This window comes from Lonchura striata, chromosome 6 (genome assembly GCF_050655825.1).
Source record: "Lonchura striata isolate lonStrDom1 chromosome 6, ASM5065582v1, whole genome shotgun sequence".
NCBI lineage: Eukaryota > Metazoa > Chordata > Aves > Passeriformes > Estrildidae > Lonchura > Lonchura striata.
In genome coordinates this window covers 12,729,518-12,745,814 of record NC_140708.1, presented here as the reverse complement: position 1 = coordinate 12,745,814, position 16,297 = coordinate 12,729,518, and the positions used below count along the sequence as shown (strand labels likewise).

Genomic DNA, 16,297 nt, shown 5'->3' with positions numbered 1-16,297 from the left:
AGGCAGCCTCTGCCAGCTCAAAAGCTTGTCAGCTGCCAAGAGACCAAGAAAGGCAGAAAGTCCAAAGTCCTCTTGGGCTTCCTTCATTCACAGCCTGTTAATTCATACTTCATTTTTATTTTCTGACTTTGGCTTGAGCAGGTTACATATTCAGATCGTCAGGTTTGGGAATACTTTATCATGAAAACTCACTGTTGACACGGTGTTGCTTTGCCCTTAACTGTAGGTTTGTTTGCTTGTCATCCCACATTTTGTACAATGCATTTTCCAAAGTGATGTTGCCAAGAAGACTGGAACAGAGAGAAGACAGTTGTTAGACTTGTGAGGCATGTAACACACCCCACTCTATGTGAGGAGGGTCTCTGGAGCTGGGGATGCGAAGCAAAGTGCCAGCCCTCTCTGTGGGCTGAGTGACCGCTTACCTGGGAAATTCTCCAGCTTCTGTATCCCAGTCTGCAAATGCCTCTTCAACGTGGCTGTCTTGTAGACGAGAATAGGGAACACTTTCAAAAAATAAACAAAAACCAGGTGAGAAAATTAGGGAAGACAGTGGTTGAGCAATACTTTTTTTCCTCTCTTCATTTTGTCTTTTTTGTAAAGTAACAACCCTTTCCTATGGAAGTGAGTGCTGCTTGGACATCATAAATGAGCTGAGGTCGCAATGAACAGCCCTAACATGCAGCTACATAGATTCCTGGTGCATCCCATCAAGTAATTTACCATCGCTTCTTCTTGTGACTACTAGCATTCCTCAGAAATTGAAGACTGCCTCTTCCCCAGACCAAACTTCTCCAAATCACAGAAACACAGAATATTCTGAGTTGCAAGGGACCCACAAAGATTATCAAGTCCAATTCTAAAGTGAACGGCTTATACAAGGATTGAACCCACAGCCTTGCCAATATTAGCACCATGCTCAAACCTAAGACCTTTTCGAAGAACATGAAACAAGTCTTTAAGTTGAGACTTGTGGATAGAAAGCAGGTGAATAGCTGAGCAGAGATGGCCACAAGTTCAGAATAACAACCTTTCCTTTTCAAGAAAACTACCAGAGGCAAGTGTCTCTCTTGAGCATGCTACCCAGCCCTGAAGAAGATTAAGCATTGCTTTCTTCTAGCACTGGATGAAGTAGGTTGGCACAATAAACTTAGCCTGTCCCTGCTTCATCTCTGTGTTTTGCCTCAGGACTCTATCTCATCCCTCCCTTTACTGTAAATTTAGAGAAGCAACAAATTTCTATCACATGTAGTACCCTCACTGCTAGGATTGTGCTAAGGGCTTTAGACTTTCTCTTAGCCCTGGTCTCTCACACCAATTCTCATGCTGTTAATCATTAGGCAGTACCATGGCTCAGTCCAAATTGCTATGGTGGGTTAACTGTGATGCTACCAGTGCATCTTGCTCTTGTTGATTCCTGTGGAAGGTCTGATTTCATGTCACCTGTTATCAAAGAATATTGGGCAATCCTTTACACCCAACTTTTTCACAAGTTAAATCAGTACATTTTTTTAAAACAGGAGCAAAAGGCTCATTTCCTTGCCATGCCACAGCAAAACTGCTTTCCTGAAAGGGTGCAGGACTATTGAAAACACTTGTAAGAATGGAAACACTCACTGGTCTGTTTTATTGGCTTATTTGGAGCTTGAAATAGAGGAGCATGCAGAAAAGTAGGACACCAGTGGCTCATGCTCCTGCCTGACATTGATACAGAAGAACACTTTGGGATTTGCTTTAGGAATGGACAATGTGAGTAGGTCTCTTCTCTGTACATAAGACTACATCTGAGGAATTCTGTGCACCTCATTCTCTGCATCTTCAGAGTTTACTCATAATCCTCTAAAAATGTGGGGAAATTGATTAATAAAAGCTGCCTTTTGGAAACGGTACATCTTCTCTTATCAGAGATATTTTTTTGTGCCATATGTTCAAATGTGCTAGAAAATCCATGCTTTTGGTATTGTTGCTCAGTGTTTGTGTTTATTATTGAATTCTTTTTTACATTGATTAAAAGTACTGGCTGCCCACAGAAGATTAAGAATCCATGTAGATGATTTATCTAAGCTCAGATCTTGTATACAATTAAAATCCTCTGGCAATTTTATCTATGCTTTGAAATTGAAATGGTTAAGAGAAAAGCTCCTTAAGCAGATTGCAGCCAGTTAGATATTTTATTGTACATAAATTGTAAGCACATGCTTAGAGATATATATGCATAATGTGATAGTGTATTTTGCTTTAGCAGAGTCATGTGTGGATTGAGAAAAGTCTTCATTTCTAAACTACCAGAAAGTTGAACAGGACCTCTCCCTGTGCTGCAGATAAAACCTATATTGAAGCCTTTGTCTTGAAAAATCACAGATCTCCAATGTTTGTTTAAACTCATTGCAGAGGCTGTGTTTCATGTCTCATAGCCTTCAGAGCAGCCCGCTGGAGTTAAGGGGTGGAATGCTACTGAAATTCAATAGGAACTGGGCATATAGTTCCTTCAGACCCATTGGAAAAATCCCTGTCCAAATGTGGAGGAATAAACGGCTGCAAAACAGATTATAACTTTACTTGGAACAACCTTTATGAACATCTGAATGAAAAGTATTCTTAAGGCCCTTCCTGTCCCAACTCTCCCCTGTCATTCAGTGCTAAACTCATCCTCAGCTCTGTGGAGCAAGATGCTGTTCTTTAAAAACTATCATGTTTTAATGTACTTAAAAGCCCATTTTTTGGCCCAGGATTGAAGCTAACTTCTCTCGGGCTTTGAATCAGTTTTTGTTTTCAAAATACCCTATATTTTAATGTAGACAGCAGGCTGGAAATGCCAGCTGTCTGAATCTGTTCAGCAGTATAAAACTTCAGAATAAGTCCCAAGACAGAATGGTTACTGGCCAGAGAGTAGAACAGGTAATTAAAGATATTAAATAGGTGCATTTAACAAATAGCTCTGTGGTTTATCACTTAGCTCTACAGTTTATCACAGGAATATCACTTCCAGGCATTCCTGGCTCTATGTAAAATATTCATGCTAGCCCTGGCTTTTTTCTTTTACTTGAATATAATGTTTCATGGGAACAGTAAAACAGTAGAAGTCAGAGATCAAAGCTGAATGTTATTTCCAAAATACCAGTGATACACAGAATGCTGTCATGGAAACCTTCCTTACAGACCCTTAGCTGTATAATGGGCCATCATCCCACGCTGTGCTGGGGAACTATTCATCTGTCACCACACCAGAATATGTGGTCTGTAAATTGTAGTCACAATGAAAATATAGATAGCATCGCATGATGCTGCTTTTCATGGACAAACAGCAAAGCCTGCTCCTCGTGCCTGGATATCTGTCTGTACATTGCAAAGATGTGGGATCAGATGTGCTTTACTTCTTTAACAAAAGTGGAATTTCCTCTTTCCTCTGAAACCCATGTTAATATTAAAAGAAGATATGAAGTTTTCTAATTACATGATAAAAGAGATTATATTGTGCCAGACTCATTTCCAAGCCACATATCTCAGAGAAAATCCAAATTCTTGAATGAGAGACTACAAAGCTCTGCAAATAGATAAGCTCTGAGAATGAAGGCATCAGCTTCCTCTGGGTTTGGGATGTTTAGCTGAGGGAGACAGTGCATTCAGGCGTGTCTCAATACGGTTATAGTTGTGTCTTCAATTTCCAGGTGGACTAAAAAGACTGAATCTAGGCATTTGGAATTTATTATAGGGAGGAAAGAGGTAAATCACTGATCTTTTCTTGGTTTTGATTTAGATTGTTCCCAGTAGCTGATCCTACAATATGTAAGTGAAATTATGTTTTTTGCCTTTCAGTGCCTGTGGTTCAGTGCCTAAAGATGAATATTTAAACAGCTTGCACTAATTATGCATGTTAAACACAGCCCTCAAATCCCTCAAAATTTGCATGATGGAAATATAGTCTTTGTTATCAAACCTGATCAAAACAAAATATATATATATATGCTTCTCCATGCCCATATAGGCACTGGAATTGATATTTGTCCTTTACAGGAATTGCATCTTCTCAGTCTCAGGCAATGGTGCAAGTTATTGTAACCTAAAATTCTGTTAAGATTGTCCATTATTGTAGGTCTGTGTCAAAATAAAAAGTGAAGAGGATGTCAAATATTGGCTTTCTCATGCAGCATGTTCACAATCAAGTGTTACAGATTTAGTCCTATAAAGGGACTTTCCTAGTCTCATTGCATGGTAAATAAGTTTACAAGAAAATAATGAGATGGGCTACACAGAAAACAATGACCATACAAGATCCTAGCATGAATAAGGAGCTGCTACAAACAAATGTTGTGTGAGTTGGGCTCCAGGGAATAATCAGCTAAGAGCAGGAGATAAGGGCCTAGGGGAATCTCTCAGAAATTAATGGTGCTTAATAGCACTGTGGTATCAATTAAGCTCTGTGGCCTTTTATAGAAATTGTCACACAGGAGGGACAAGGAAGGAGGTGTCATCTGCATACTGTGGGCTAGTGGGGAGCACAAAAAAGCCTGCTTTTCACTTTCTATTTTCTTTTACTTTCTGACGTTGCATTTGTGACTCTGCCTCTTCCCCTGTCTAACAGATCTGGTTTTCAGGTGAATGAATACTACTAAGTTTTGTGCCAAGGGTGTGAGGTGATAAGTTTCCCTTGTGGTTCTATACAAGTAGAACTAAGTCAATCTTGAGAAGAAGAAAACTCTTAATGTACTTTCAGGCTGAGCAGACATAGCTGCTCTGTTCTTGCTTCATGCTGTTGTACTTAATCCTAAGCACAAACCATTTTTGATTACTAGCTTGGAAGATCTCACTATGCTGACTGACCAGTGACTCATATTCTTAGCCTCTGTTTTAGTTAGTGTGATAATTGCTAGTAAATGAGATTTTTAAAAAATTGAAGTAATTTGCATGAGTTTCCCTTGATTTTGGAGGCTTTCCTCATTGTATCAGAAAAAATACTTTTTCTGCCTTAAAGCTGTACATGGGGTGTATTGGGAAAGAATGTCTCTTTCTCAGATCATAAACCAGAATTTCTGACTTTCTAGCCAATATTTAAATTACACAGAAGTTCCAGTAATTTTTGGGAGAGGTCTTCTGCCTTCTGCTTGCATTTCCTCCCTTTTAATAGGAAACCTTGTTCCTGCATCTGAAAGTGAAGAAAAGCGCACTTCATTAAGCCTGCAATTGTTTAGAACTCAGAAGTGTAGATTGATTAGCAAACACTCTACAATAGCTCTTATATTGGAGAGCTTTAAATAAATGGGTTTTAAACTATTCTTACAGTTTCTAGTGCTTTTTATACAGTCCAAACATGCTGTGTACACTATTCTTTGACTCTGCTGTGTTCCTGGAGGGGAATGAATTAGAATATTCTGAATGCCTTATGTAATGTATTTAGAGAACTTTTTTGTTTGTATCTTTGTTTGAATTTCTTGGACGGAATTAATTAATGGCAAAGTATAAAGGCCAACTTTGAAATCTTCACTGACTTATACACTAGAGCTCAATTTGTATTCTACATCAAGGAAATGTTTGGATTTGAAAGAAGGACACCATTATCAAAAAGATTTCTGTAGATGGCTCTGTTCATCAGAGTGCCATCTCTTTGCCACAGAAGCAGAGTTTTAATGTTTGGGTAATTCAAAAGGAAATTAATTTCTTGATCAGGGTGAATATTTAATTTATTATTAAAAATTAAATGAAGAGCAAGAAAGAGTAACTGAATTGGGATAGGAAAAAAATTATAAAGATTGCATTTGTTTGAGACAACATTAATTTCAGGTGAAAGGTAGAGACAATAACATCTGTAGCCTGAAGACTTTTATAGTCCTGTAGAAATCTGATAGGGTAACAGCTTCTAGGAAAGAGAAAGATTATTTTTCTTTTCATATTCATATTTACATTTGTAGCTATATTTCTGCAATAATACATAAGGATTAGTTTCCTAGTGGGTATAAGTTTGTCTAGCTTCATTGAAGTTAACGCAATATAGATAATTTATATGCATTTCCAAAGAGATTAATCAGGTGGTCTCTGCAGCATTAGGGAAGTCAGCAGCAAAATCCTGCTTTTGGCTTTGTGGAAAAGGGGTTATTCATGAAATGCCATGTTGCGATTCAGACAAGCAAAGCAGCAGCTGAGGGTGTTACTGTGTGTGCCTCATCCCTCTGCCTGCTCCTCTGTGGGACGGGCAAAGGGGAGCCCATGGAGGTCCTGCTAGCACACCTACACTTTCCTAGATACCACATGCTATAGACAGGAAAGGGCTTCCCTTGTGGGCAAAGCAGTTCTGCCCAAGTGCTAACACAGAAATGAAAAAACCCACATCATCTGGGGCTGTAAGATGTACACCAGCTTCTGTTAAAGTTGCTGGAGTTTCTCCAGAGTTCCCTGTAGGGGCAACATGAGCCCCTGCTCTGTATGTGGTGGGGCCCAGGGGGAGTGGACACCCCATGCTTGTGGCAGACTGGACCAGTGCCTGCCCAGTTAGGGCTGTAGGAGGCAGAAAGATCAGCAAAGAAGGCCAGAGGGTTGCAAGTTCGTGCATTAAATTCAGGAAGCAATGGAAATTTTTCCAGTCTAGAGATCTTAAAGCTTGGACAGGACCAACATTGCTGATTTTTTTTTCTGATCTATTTCTTGTGTTCTCAGGCCTGGAAATCCGTGTGGTCACACAAATCCTGCAAAGTCAGCATAATGGTCCAGTAGCTCAAAGAAGTAGTTCACATACAGTGCTTAGCCAGTAGGGTACTAAGACTTCTAGGCAGATGAAAGATCTTGTCTTTCTGTTTTCCAGGATTATTCTCTCTGTCAAAGTGAAATTGGAAAAGAAGGAGTATTGATAACATAGTTTATGCTTTTAAATATTTATAGTGCAGGGAAAGGATTGATTGAGATGGTATTTTCTGGTTTCAAAATAATTTTTCTTCTCACACTAGCAACTCTCTTTTTTCTTCTCAAACATTATATATTTTCTGCCTTAGTTATTTATCTCCATGGAACCTTGGCATGGTCTTGAGAAATGTTAAACACTGGCCAGTCTGAGTCTATCGAAATAGTGGAGCATTAAAGAAAATCTTGTAGCATCAAGCTCTTAATGAGAATATTTATCACAGTAACATCATGCTGTCCTATTTCTCTGATACCAGTGAATTTCCACATTCGTACAAGAGACAGGGTATTAGGATAAGGACAGTAGCTGGTGTACAGAAAGGCCAGCTTCTCTGGCCTATTTGACACTGGGCAATCATGGATTTCCTCCAGAGCTGTTGAGAGCACTGTGGACAAGCCTGTGTTTATACTCCTGCAGTACAATGTGAGCAGTGGCACAGAAATGCTGCTGGGTTCCTGCCAAAGGGCCACACAAAGACAGCCAGATCATCTCCCTGCAATGCAAATGCGATGACAGTGGCAGCAGGGGAAGCCTGGCCGTGCAGCCACCTCCTCCTCTCCCCTGCTCAGCCTCCCCAGTTCTGGTACTGGGAGGTTACCAGGAGTGCTGGCTGCAAAGGGATTTTGGTAGGCACAGTGCCTTCAGAGCTCAAAGCTCACGCCCATCTGACTTTGGGATGGGAACAGTAATATCCCAGGACCCTGACTGACCCTTCCCTTCAGGTGTCTTTGGAGTCTGGCAAGTGGCCAGAGTGGGCAGGACCATTCCCTCATGAGGCCCCAACACAACTTTCAACAAAACCTCTCTTCTCTGTGCCCGAATGAGGGGACTGGCAGAGCTGGGGGAGGAGCAGTGGCAGGGAGCACGGAGCCCTCAGGGACGGGAAGGGCCCGCGGAGAAGTTGCCATCTCCAGCGGGAGTGAAGGCAGCTCCCCAAGGCAGGATCCCAGACGGTCGCCCTGAGCACGAGGTACAGCCCTCCTGGGACAGAGGGAGGAGAGGGAACTAGGAGATCAGCAACTAAGAAAGGAAGGGGATAAAGAGAGCAGAGAAACTGGGACGGAGGGGCTTGGAAGAACCTGATCCACTGCCTGAAGGGAAAATAAGTTTCAGTGGGATGCTCAGATATGTGGAAACTAGGGAGTGGTGATGCTATGGGGAGCAGAAGGAGAAATTGCTGTACAATTAAGGGCTTGATGCAATCCTGAGTATGCAGTGACTGAGGGAGTTGAATGGGAATACCCACATTATGAAGACAACAACAATGTGCATTTTTCTTCAGATATGTACTTCACTTACATTTTTTGTCTGATTCCCATGTCTCCAGAATTTATCAACGTACAATTGTATTTTCTACATTGCTGATCTTCTAAGCCATGAAATCAGAAAACTCTCTAAAATCAATTTTCAAAATCAGAAATATCTCTTCCTAAAATCAGCAAATAAAGGATTCACGGCATCCCATTCCATCAGGTTTTCCATCTGTTCAAAAGAATATGGCTATTTGCATGAAATAAACACATTTCAAAATTTGTCTTTGAAGATGGGAGTATAGGTATGTGATTTGGAAATAAGATGTTAGATATGGTGCCCTCTTCTGAAGGGATGGTTAGACCTGCTCTTTGGTATTTGTACAGAGCTCAAATATGTTTTTTTTTCTTGGACTTGAATGTCTTTGGATCATGGATGCTCAAGGATAAAGGTTTACTTGTTTGCTTTTTTGTTTGTTACTTGTTTTCCGAGTGGAATTTTACATATTTATTTATATACATGCAAAATGCTCTATTCCAGGGTGGGATGCCAGACTATTTATTTTGGCACCTATTTTAAGAAATAGGTGCTTTTACTCTGCAGCTGAAGTGGTTTTGCTTCAAGTTCTCTTAACATTCAAAACCCCACCAGAGCAGTGGTTGACTATAAAACAAAGAGTACTTGGCTTTATAAATTTCATAAATATAACCTTTCATTTTCATGTATCTCATATGGGTCAGCATGCTTGGATTTACTGATTTTTTTTCCTTCATTTAAATTCTTATTGGAAGGTTAGTTAGTTATGTAGGGTATTAAGTCCCAGCTGTCTTTATTTTGATACAATATTATTTACAGCTTGATTAAGAAACTTTTCCAAAATACCACTGTCTATGTCATGTCTTTGCAAAATACAGTTATACAGTATTTCCCCAGTGGTATTTCTCCAAAGACTTGTTCGGTGTTTGGAAGGCAGGCTGAGGACAGCTGGCCAGCACAGCCGTGGCTGCAGCCTTATCTTGTCATTATCAAACACAAACCATGCAGCAGCATCCACAGGACAGATCTCCACCCAGGGACTGGCTACAAGCCAGGCCTAACTCACCAGGTAGGATCTGCTCAAAAAGAGCTTTCTGAGCTGGAAGCAGCAGCCACAGGGATGGATCTCAGCCCCCTCTGAACAAAGTGCAAGTGCACAAATTCCTGCTCTCCTTGGGGCACTGGGAACGCCACAGGAGAGAGCAAGTATGAGATTCATCCCTCACTTTCAGTGCTATCCCACCAGTCTAGTGATGGCAGCATGAGGCTGCTCTTCCTCCTCCTTGGTAAATACAAATGAGGCAGCCACACGATACAGCCTTGCTCTCCAACTGGACGACAAGTGGCGACTTTGCAGAGTGCTCATGTTCCCCCACTCCTCTGTCCTTCTTGGGGAAGATCCAGACCCATCTCCGTGAGTTCTTCACTCCTCTGTGATGGGCTGACCCCATGCTGGCAGGAAAAAATTATACCCAACTCTGCCTTAGTCTTTCTCGGCCACCTGCTGCTAAAATCAGCCTGCTGATGTCTCACTTTCCTGAGCAACACTTCAGGATCTTCATTTCCATTCAGAAGGTGCTATTTTATGCTTGGGTTTTGCTGAGAGGCAGGGTTGCTGTTTGATATTTCTCTACAGCTATAAATTTCAAGTTTTTAGGTTGGAGAGGTAGGGTGGAGACAGTATCTTGCCTTTTTGTGGGCTTATGCCAACAACTGTGAATGTAAATAGCTGCATTAATGAGGCTTGTTGAAAGTGTTTCATTTGGAAATGTGAAAGTTATTAGCTTTTCAGTAAGAAAGTGTAAATGACCCTTCTTATATTTGCATGTGAAAATATAAAACTTAATTTCTTATGCATACAAGACCATTTTTGTCCATCATAGCACCCAAAGCACTTTAGTAAGGCATTTTGTCATTTAGTTTGAAACAGCACTGTCATTTAATACTGTCTTTTTTCCTACACCACCTGACATTCCCAAATACTTTCATAAAAGACAATCTATGCTTATGTCAATGTAAAACTAAATGCATGGGTGATGTTCTGTGGGTAGAATCCTCATTTTGTTGGCTGGTTGGAGAGTGAATAGGCATCATTAAAATTGTGTGGAAAATTTTCTCTACCTGTGTAGCCAATTGATTTTGCAAGTATTTTGGTTGGGCAGTTTGTTACATAGTATATATTTTGAATTTGCTTCAGTTCTGTTTGTTTTACTTGCATCTATAAATCAAGATTTTTGAGGCTTCACAGGAAAAAAAATCCTTGAAAATCTCAGTGGGTTTCACTCTTCAAAATGATGATGTTTCAGTTGTTGATGTCAAGGTAAATTTCTATTATAAATTTGTATTTTTATTACTTCTAAGAGACTGGGGATGTGGGATTTATTCAGAATTGATAGTTGTGTAGGGATGACAGAAGAGTAGCAGTGGTGGACGGAAGCAGGGGAAGAATGCTTTTGAAGAGATGGAGAAAGGGGGACACACTCCTCACAGAGAGAAATGTCATGGCAAAATGAAAACAGAACATGACTAGAGGGCAGAACCTTTAGACCAGATTTTTTTTCCTATTAAAATAATTTAGTGAATAATTGTGTAGTTGTTGTAGAAAATTCATAGGAGGAAACCTCATGGCAAGAAATAGCTGTAGAAAAGTACCCCAAAAAAGTCTAATGCCATTTTTATCTCCTGTATCATTTTTGCTGTTTAACTCCAATAGTTACAATTTCTTATGTAACAGAAACAGTTTCCTCACTCCTAAAATAATAATTTTAAAATTTAAAAAAAAATAATTTTAATAATAATTTCATATTTCTAACAGCAACAACAACAAAAAAATCTGGAAATAACTTCAGTGCTTTTGTGGATGCACAAATACATAATACAGAATCCAAGTCACATAGTAACAAAAATAGTCACATGCACTGGACAACAGGCCTGTGTATTTTTCCTTAAGGCTTGAATCAGCTGAGAAAAAGTGCCATGTAGAGCATTACACTGTTTTTCTCCAGATAATTCAATGTGTGAATTATTACATTATTATTTCACTGCTTCCCTATACGCTACATTTCAAGAAAGCAATTTTGTGTACAGTATTTAAGCACACGTGTAGGCCTGCTGAGATTTGTTGGGATTACACTTAAAATCCTGCCACAGATACAGAGAATACTCAGCTTCTTCCTCCAAAAGGCTAGTCACATCTTCACATATGGGGAGATATTTATTGAGTGCAACGTTAGCAGCTACCATATTGCTGTACTCCCACGTTGACACAAATGTTGGCAAAATCTACTGTGCCAGCTGCCCACTTTACACACTCTAGTGGCACCTTTACTCCTCCTCGAATCCATAAATTGCCATTATCATCCAATTAATGCTCCAACAGTGATATTTTTTTCTGCCTCACATATTTCTCAGAATATAAAAGAAAATGGATACATAGGAGTCTGTAAAACCAGAACAAACCCAGCAGCTAAGACTTGTTTGTTGCCAGAAAATACCCTGGAGTCTTCTGTGGGAATATTATTATAGAGGACCAAGGATTAGTGTAGAGATTGAGGAGATTAAACCTTAATTAAAATGAGCACTTGTACACAGAACATACAGCAGACAACTATTGTTTTATTTGTAGTGCAGCAGGTCTTCCTGCAGCTGCCCAGGTCACCCATCCCATCCTGCCCAAGGGATGGGTTCCTGCAGAGCCTGCTGGAGGACACATTGTTTAGGGCACTGCAGAGACACACAGCTACAGGAGGCTCCTCCAGGCATGGGCCTTCTTTGCAACAAACAAGATAAGGTGACTTCCATAATCAGCATTTGTACCTAAACTACACACAAGCTTTTTGTCCTTCTGGTCATGGACTGTGCTGCCCCAGCCCATGATGGTCTGTTCACTAACAAGACAAAGCATGGGAACTTCATTTCCCTCCTGAGTGCACAAAATTGGAGGTGATGATAATTTCTAATAAGTTTTCATCTTCACAAGTATTTATTTCATTTCTAAGATAGTCTCTGCTTGCTTGCCTACAAAATATGCTGCAAGGGTATATTCAAAACTTAAATTTGTGTCCCTTTTTACTCCTAAGGATGTTGACAATTTTCTAATGGAGTTATATTTCTCACATTTAAAAACCAAATAAATAAACCTAATTTGGAGCATACCATTTCTGTGATCGCATAGTAATTTTTCCCTGTTCCTAAGGGATTTTATGTTCCTCAGACTTGTGATGAATAGGAAACATATAAAGATCATACTGTGGTTTACTAATCATCCAAATGTGAGGAAAATAACTTCAGCTTTTTATGTGCATCCTTTCAGAACTTAATGGTCATTTCAAATATTTTGAAATAGAAACACAGAATACAAAATCATGTACCAGCATCTTTCCAAAATGCCACCAGTACCATTCTTATGTGGAGCTTGGGTAGAGTGTCAAGAGGGGCTCTTCAGGAGTGTCACTCTTTGAATGCTTTCAGAACTCCTGATGTTGTAATCTACTGTTACCCAGTATTTTATTACTCTCAGTAGGACATTTACTGGAGAGATGAAACCTGAGTAGGGCACAATTAATCCTTTCAGCAGTTCCCATTGGGTACTCATGGCTGCATGGAACCATTTATTCTTAAGTGGAGCCCTGGAGGATCTCTGTGTTGTGATGCTGTTTGCCAACATTCCCTTCTGACCCAATCTGTGTTTTGGTGTCATGTTGTTTTAACATATTTGTTAGCTTAGAAGCAATGTCTAGAGATAGACATCAACATGTACATCTCTTAAAGCAGAAGGGCTTCTGCTGCTCATACTCTCTCATGACTCATTCATTGAATTTACTCTGGGTTTGCTGCCCTAAAAGCATTCCTCCAGATAATTGCCAAATTATTTTTTTATAGTTTCAGGGCATATTATTTTTTAATTATTTGAAAAGGTGTCATAACAGGTATAAAGTAGTACTTGTTATTATTATCATCATTATTATATTGTTGAAATACTTTGCCATCAAATTCCAAATTTATTTTTAGAATGCTTTCCTGTGAAAATCCTTTTTTGCTTATCCACTGAGTGTATTTAAACTGAATGTCTCTGTTTCATATCTTGTGTTGGAGTTAGTGAACTTCCTTTGTGCTGTCACTCTGGGAAAAAAGAACATAATCTCAATCTTAGGTGACTTCATAAGAGATTCATCCTTACGATTTTCCTTACCCTCTATTGCTTGGAAAATATTTAGGTGTTATATATAAATAGAGAATAATTATATTGTGTATGCTATATTATTAGATGAATGAATTAAAAAGGCAACTTGGCAAAAGAGGGTTGAGAGAAGCAGAACTATGACCTCAGTGCAAAAGGAAAAGCAAAATCTTTGCAGAACCAGACAAAAAATCTTCCTTCAGAATTCTAGAAAGCAGTATTAGTGACTTTTAAAATAATAGTGTATTATTACATCAGTAGTGTAGTAGTTTTAAAATGTAGTGTAGTGTAGTAGTTTTAAAATAGTAGTGTATGCTGGGGCATGTACATAGGAGCACTAAGAAAGCTCAGCTATCTGGTGACCACCAAATGACACTGGTCTGCATCCACTGCCTCCAAACAGCTCAGCTCCATCTGAGGAGCCCTCCTGGAGGCAATCAATCACATACAGGACACAGCAGTTATAAATAAGGTCTGCAGTTCATATACATTCAGTGGATTTTGCAACTAAGCTGTATTTGTGTCCAAAACAAATATTTGGATGACTGAATATCTCCCTCCTAGGAGCGGAGAAAAAAAAAGAGTGCACATTGTCAGCACAGGTCAAGAAATAAGTGAAAGTCAGAGTTGTGTGCCTGGATGCATTTTGTCTTCTGAATCAAAGCATTGCCACCCTGCACAACCTTTTGAGAGCCATTGGTGCCTTAGGCTTAAGTACCTAATGTCACAATGAATGAAGAGAGCCAGACAGCCAACTTACTGCTCTAGGATGGAAAACAACACAGCAATTGGAAGGAGGAGGAGCACTGGAAGAACCTTATGAAAATTACAGAGATAGTTTATAGAAAAGTGTTAATAGGAAAGATAGATTTGAGCAAAAAGTTAGCTTCTTGAAATTCCCCTGGCTCTGTTTCTGTGTGATGAGAACAAAATAGTTTTAAAACACTGGGGGTTTTCACTTTGGTTTTGTTTTTGCTATCATTGTCTGCCTCACAAAGAGCACTTCTTTCAGAAATTCTAGATAAGCATGTTACACTATGATTTAGTTATCAGCTCTCCAGAACTATCTCGAGGAGTCTGTCTCAAGAATGATGAACTTGGATGCCAGTGTAGCACCCATGAGACAGGAACAGATTCACTTGGTGGGCACAGGCCAGCAGAGCAGGAGACTTGCAGCGCTGGTGTGTGCAGCAACAGCACGGAGCAGCAGGGACAGAGCTCAGTGGGGCTCGTGCCATCAGCCACCGTGCTCACAGGGCTGCTCTCATTCAGTAACAAACACAGGAAACTCATTTTCTAAGCTGACTGCATCTAGAGATTATCAATGGTCATTACTCCATTTCCACCATGAAACAAGAACATGCAATAGATTTTCCCCTCGTCTGGGTTTTTTTTCCTCCTTACTCTCTTTCTTTTTGGATGTTCTCTCTACCAGAGACATTTTGCAGGGTATAAGAGAAGATGGCTGCATCTATAGTGTTTGGATTTGTTATGCCTGTGTTTTTTCATTGTAAAGCCAATATTAGGAGCTTTTACAAATTTTTCCTTGAGTTCAGTTTTGATCTTACTGTCAAGAAGATGTACATCAACCAAGATTTTGCATTGTAAGGAAAAAATGCAAACAGGAAAGAAAAATGAAAAATTTTGGATAAAATATGCCTGTTTAGGCTGTGTTTTCCATTTGAGAGGCTGATCAGGTCCAGTAGAAAAAACATTTTAATATTAAATTATTTCAGAATTACAGCTTTTAGAATAGGACAACTTCTCTGGATAAGGCCTTTTGTTTCTATCTAGTGCATCAACAGGGAAAAGGTGAAATTTCATTAGTTGCCTCTGTCTTTTAGGAATCCAGTCTTTACCAATACATTATCCCAAATCTTTCACTGAATAATCTGCATAATGATTGCACTGTCTATGAGTCTCATCACCAGCACATTTGTTCATTAGAACGTATATGAAGGACAAACAGAGCTAAACTGAATTCATTAAAAAGTTTGAGCAAATGCTGATGGAGGGTTTTCCCACTATTTTCTCAGCTTTCTTAAGAACTTGTAGAACTCTCATCTAAAAGCAATAAAAAACTTCCATCTCCTATGGAGTTCTGTAAATCTGTGAGCCCTCTATACCTCATGCTCAGAAGACAGGGCAGACCCTCTCCTGCTTGTGACCTTTTTTCCATAGACATGAAATTTCTCACATTACTGCAAACAGCTTTCATCCGTGAACATTGTTCATCTCTTTGGTATTTTCAGATCTTGCATGGGTTGGCTCTTTGCCATTGTATCTGAGCACAGTGTTCTCAAAGCTTGCAGTAGGACACATGATACAGCAAAGAAAGATAAAGAAAAGAACAGAGCAGACAGTAATCAATAGGAATGAAAAGGACAAAAGAGTCTCTCAGCACTTTCCACCCATTCTGCTACTTTTACTTTTTTTCCATTCTCTTTATCTTGCTTTGCTTTTTACATTCCTCACTCTCTGCCATCAAGATTTTAATCATTTTAAGCCAGTCCCTCTGTCTTTACTACAAGCATAAGTTACCAGGAATGAGCAAAAGGAGCTACAAGCAACACACAGCAGGAGCTGCTGATACTGCACATGAGGAGACCAAATGGAATACTATGGCTTGAAACCATAAATCAGCATGCAAAAAGTCTCAAAATGTGTGTCTTACCATGAGGTAGCTGGTTAGGAAGAACAATGTGTTTTTCTCCAATCTAAACCTATCCTAGGAACAACCCAATCACAATCTCCAAACTCCAGTTTTTGAAATTTTTTTCTTCAGTTTTGTTAATTTTTACTTAGATTAAAATTGAATTGCTTAATTACCTCCCATATTATTCACTGAACATCTGATTAACTAAGTTCCACGTATTGGATTAGCCCACAAGATTGTATAGTGAAGTGCAGCTCTTATTTAAGTTTCTTGTATATGTAAGAGGGTG

At 39.5% G+C, this 16,297-nt stretch overlaps 1 protein-coding gene across 2 annotated transcripts in view; it reads left to right on the top strand.

Annotated features, from left to right (window-relative positions):
- The first annotated feature begins 602 nt into the window (after positions 1–602).
- Positions 603–16,297, top strand: part of PHYHIPL (phytanoyl-CoA 2-hydroxylase interacting protein like) — a 60,898-nt gene continuing 45,203 nt past the window's right edge. Inside the window, exon 1 of one of the 2 annotated variants that reach the window (XM_031505167.3) lies at positions 603–1,746. In XM_031505167.3, the coding sequence (XP_031361027.1) occupies positions 1,686–1,746 (61 nt within the window). In that variant the 5' untranslated portion in view covers positions 603–1,685. Of the gene's footprint in view, positions 1,747–7,536; positions 7,857–16,297 lie in introns of those variants that run through there. The other variant, XM_031505168.3, reaches the window with a different exon arrangement.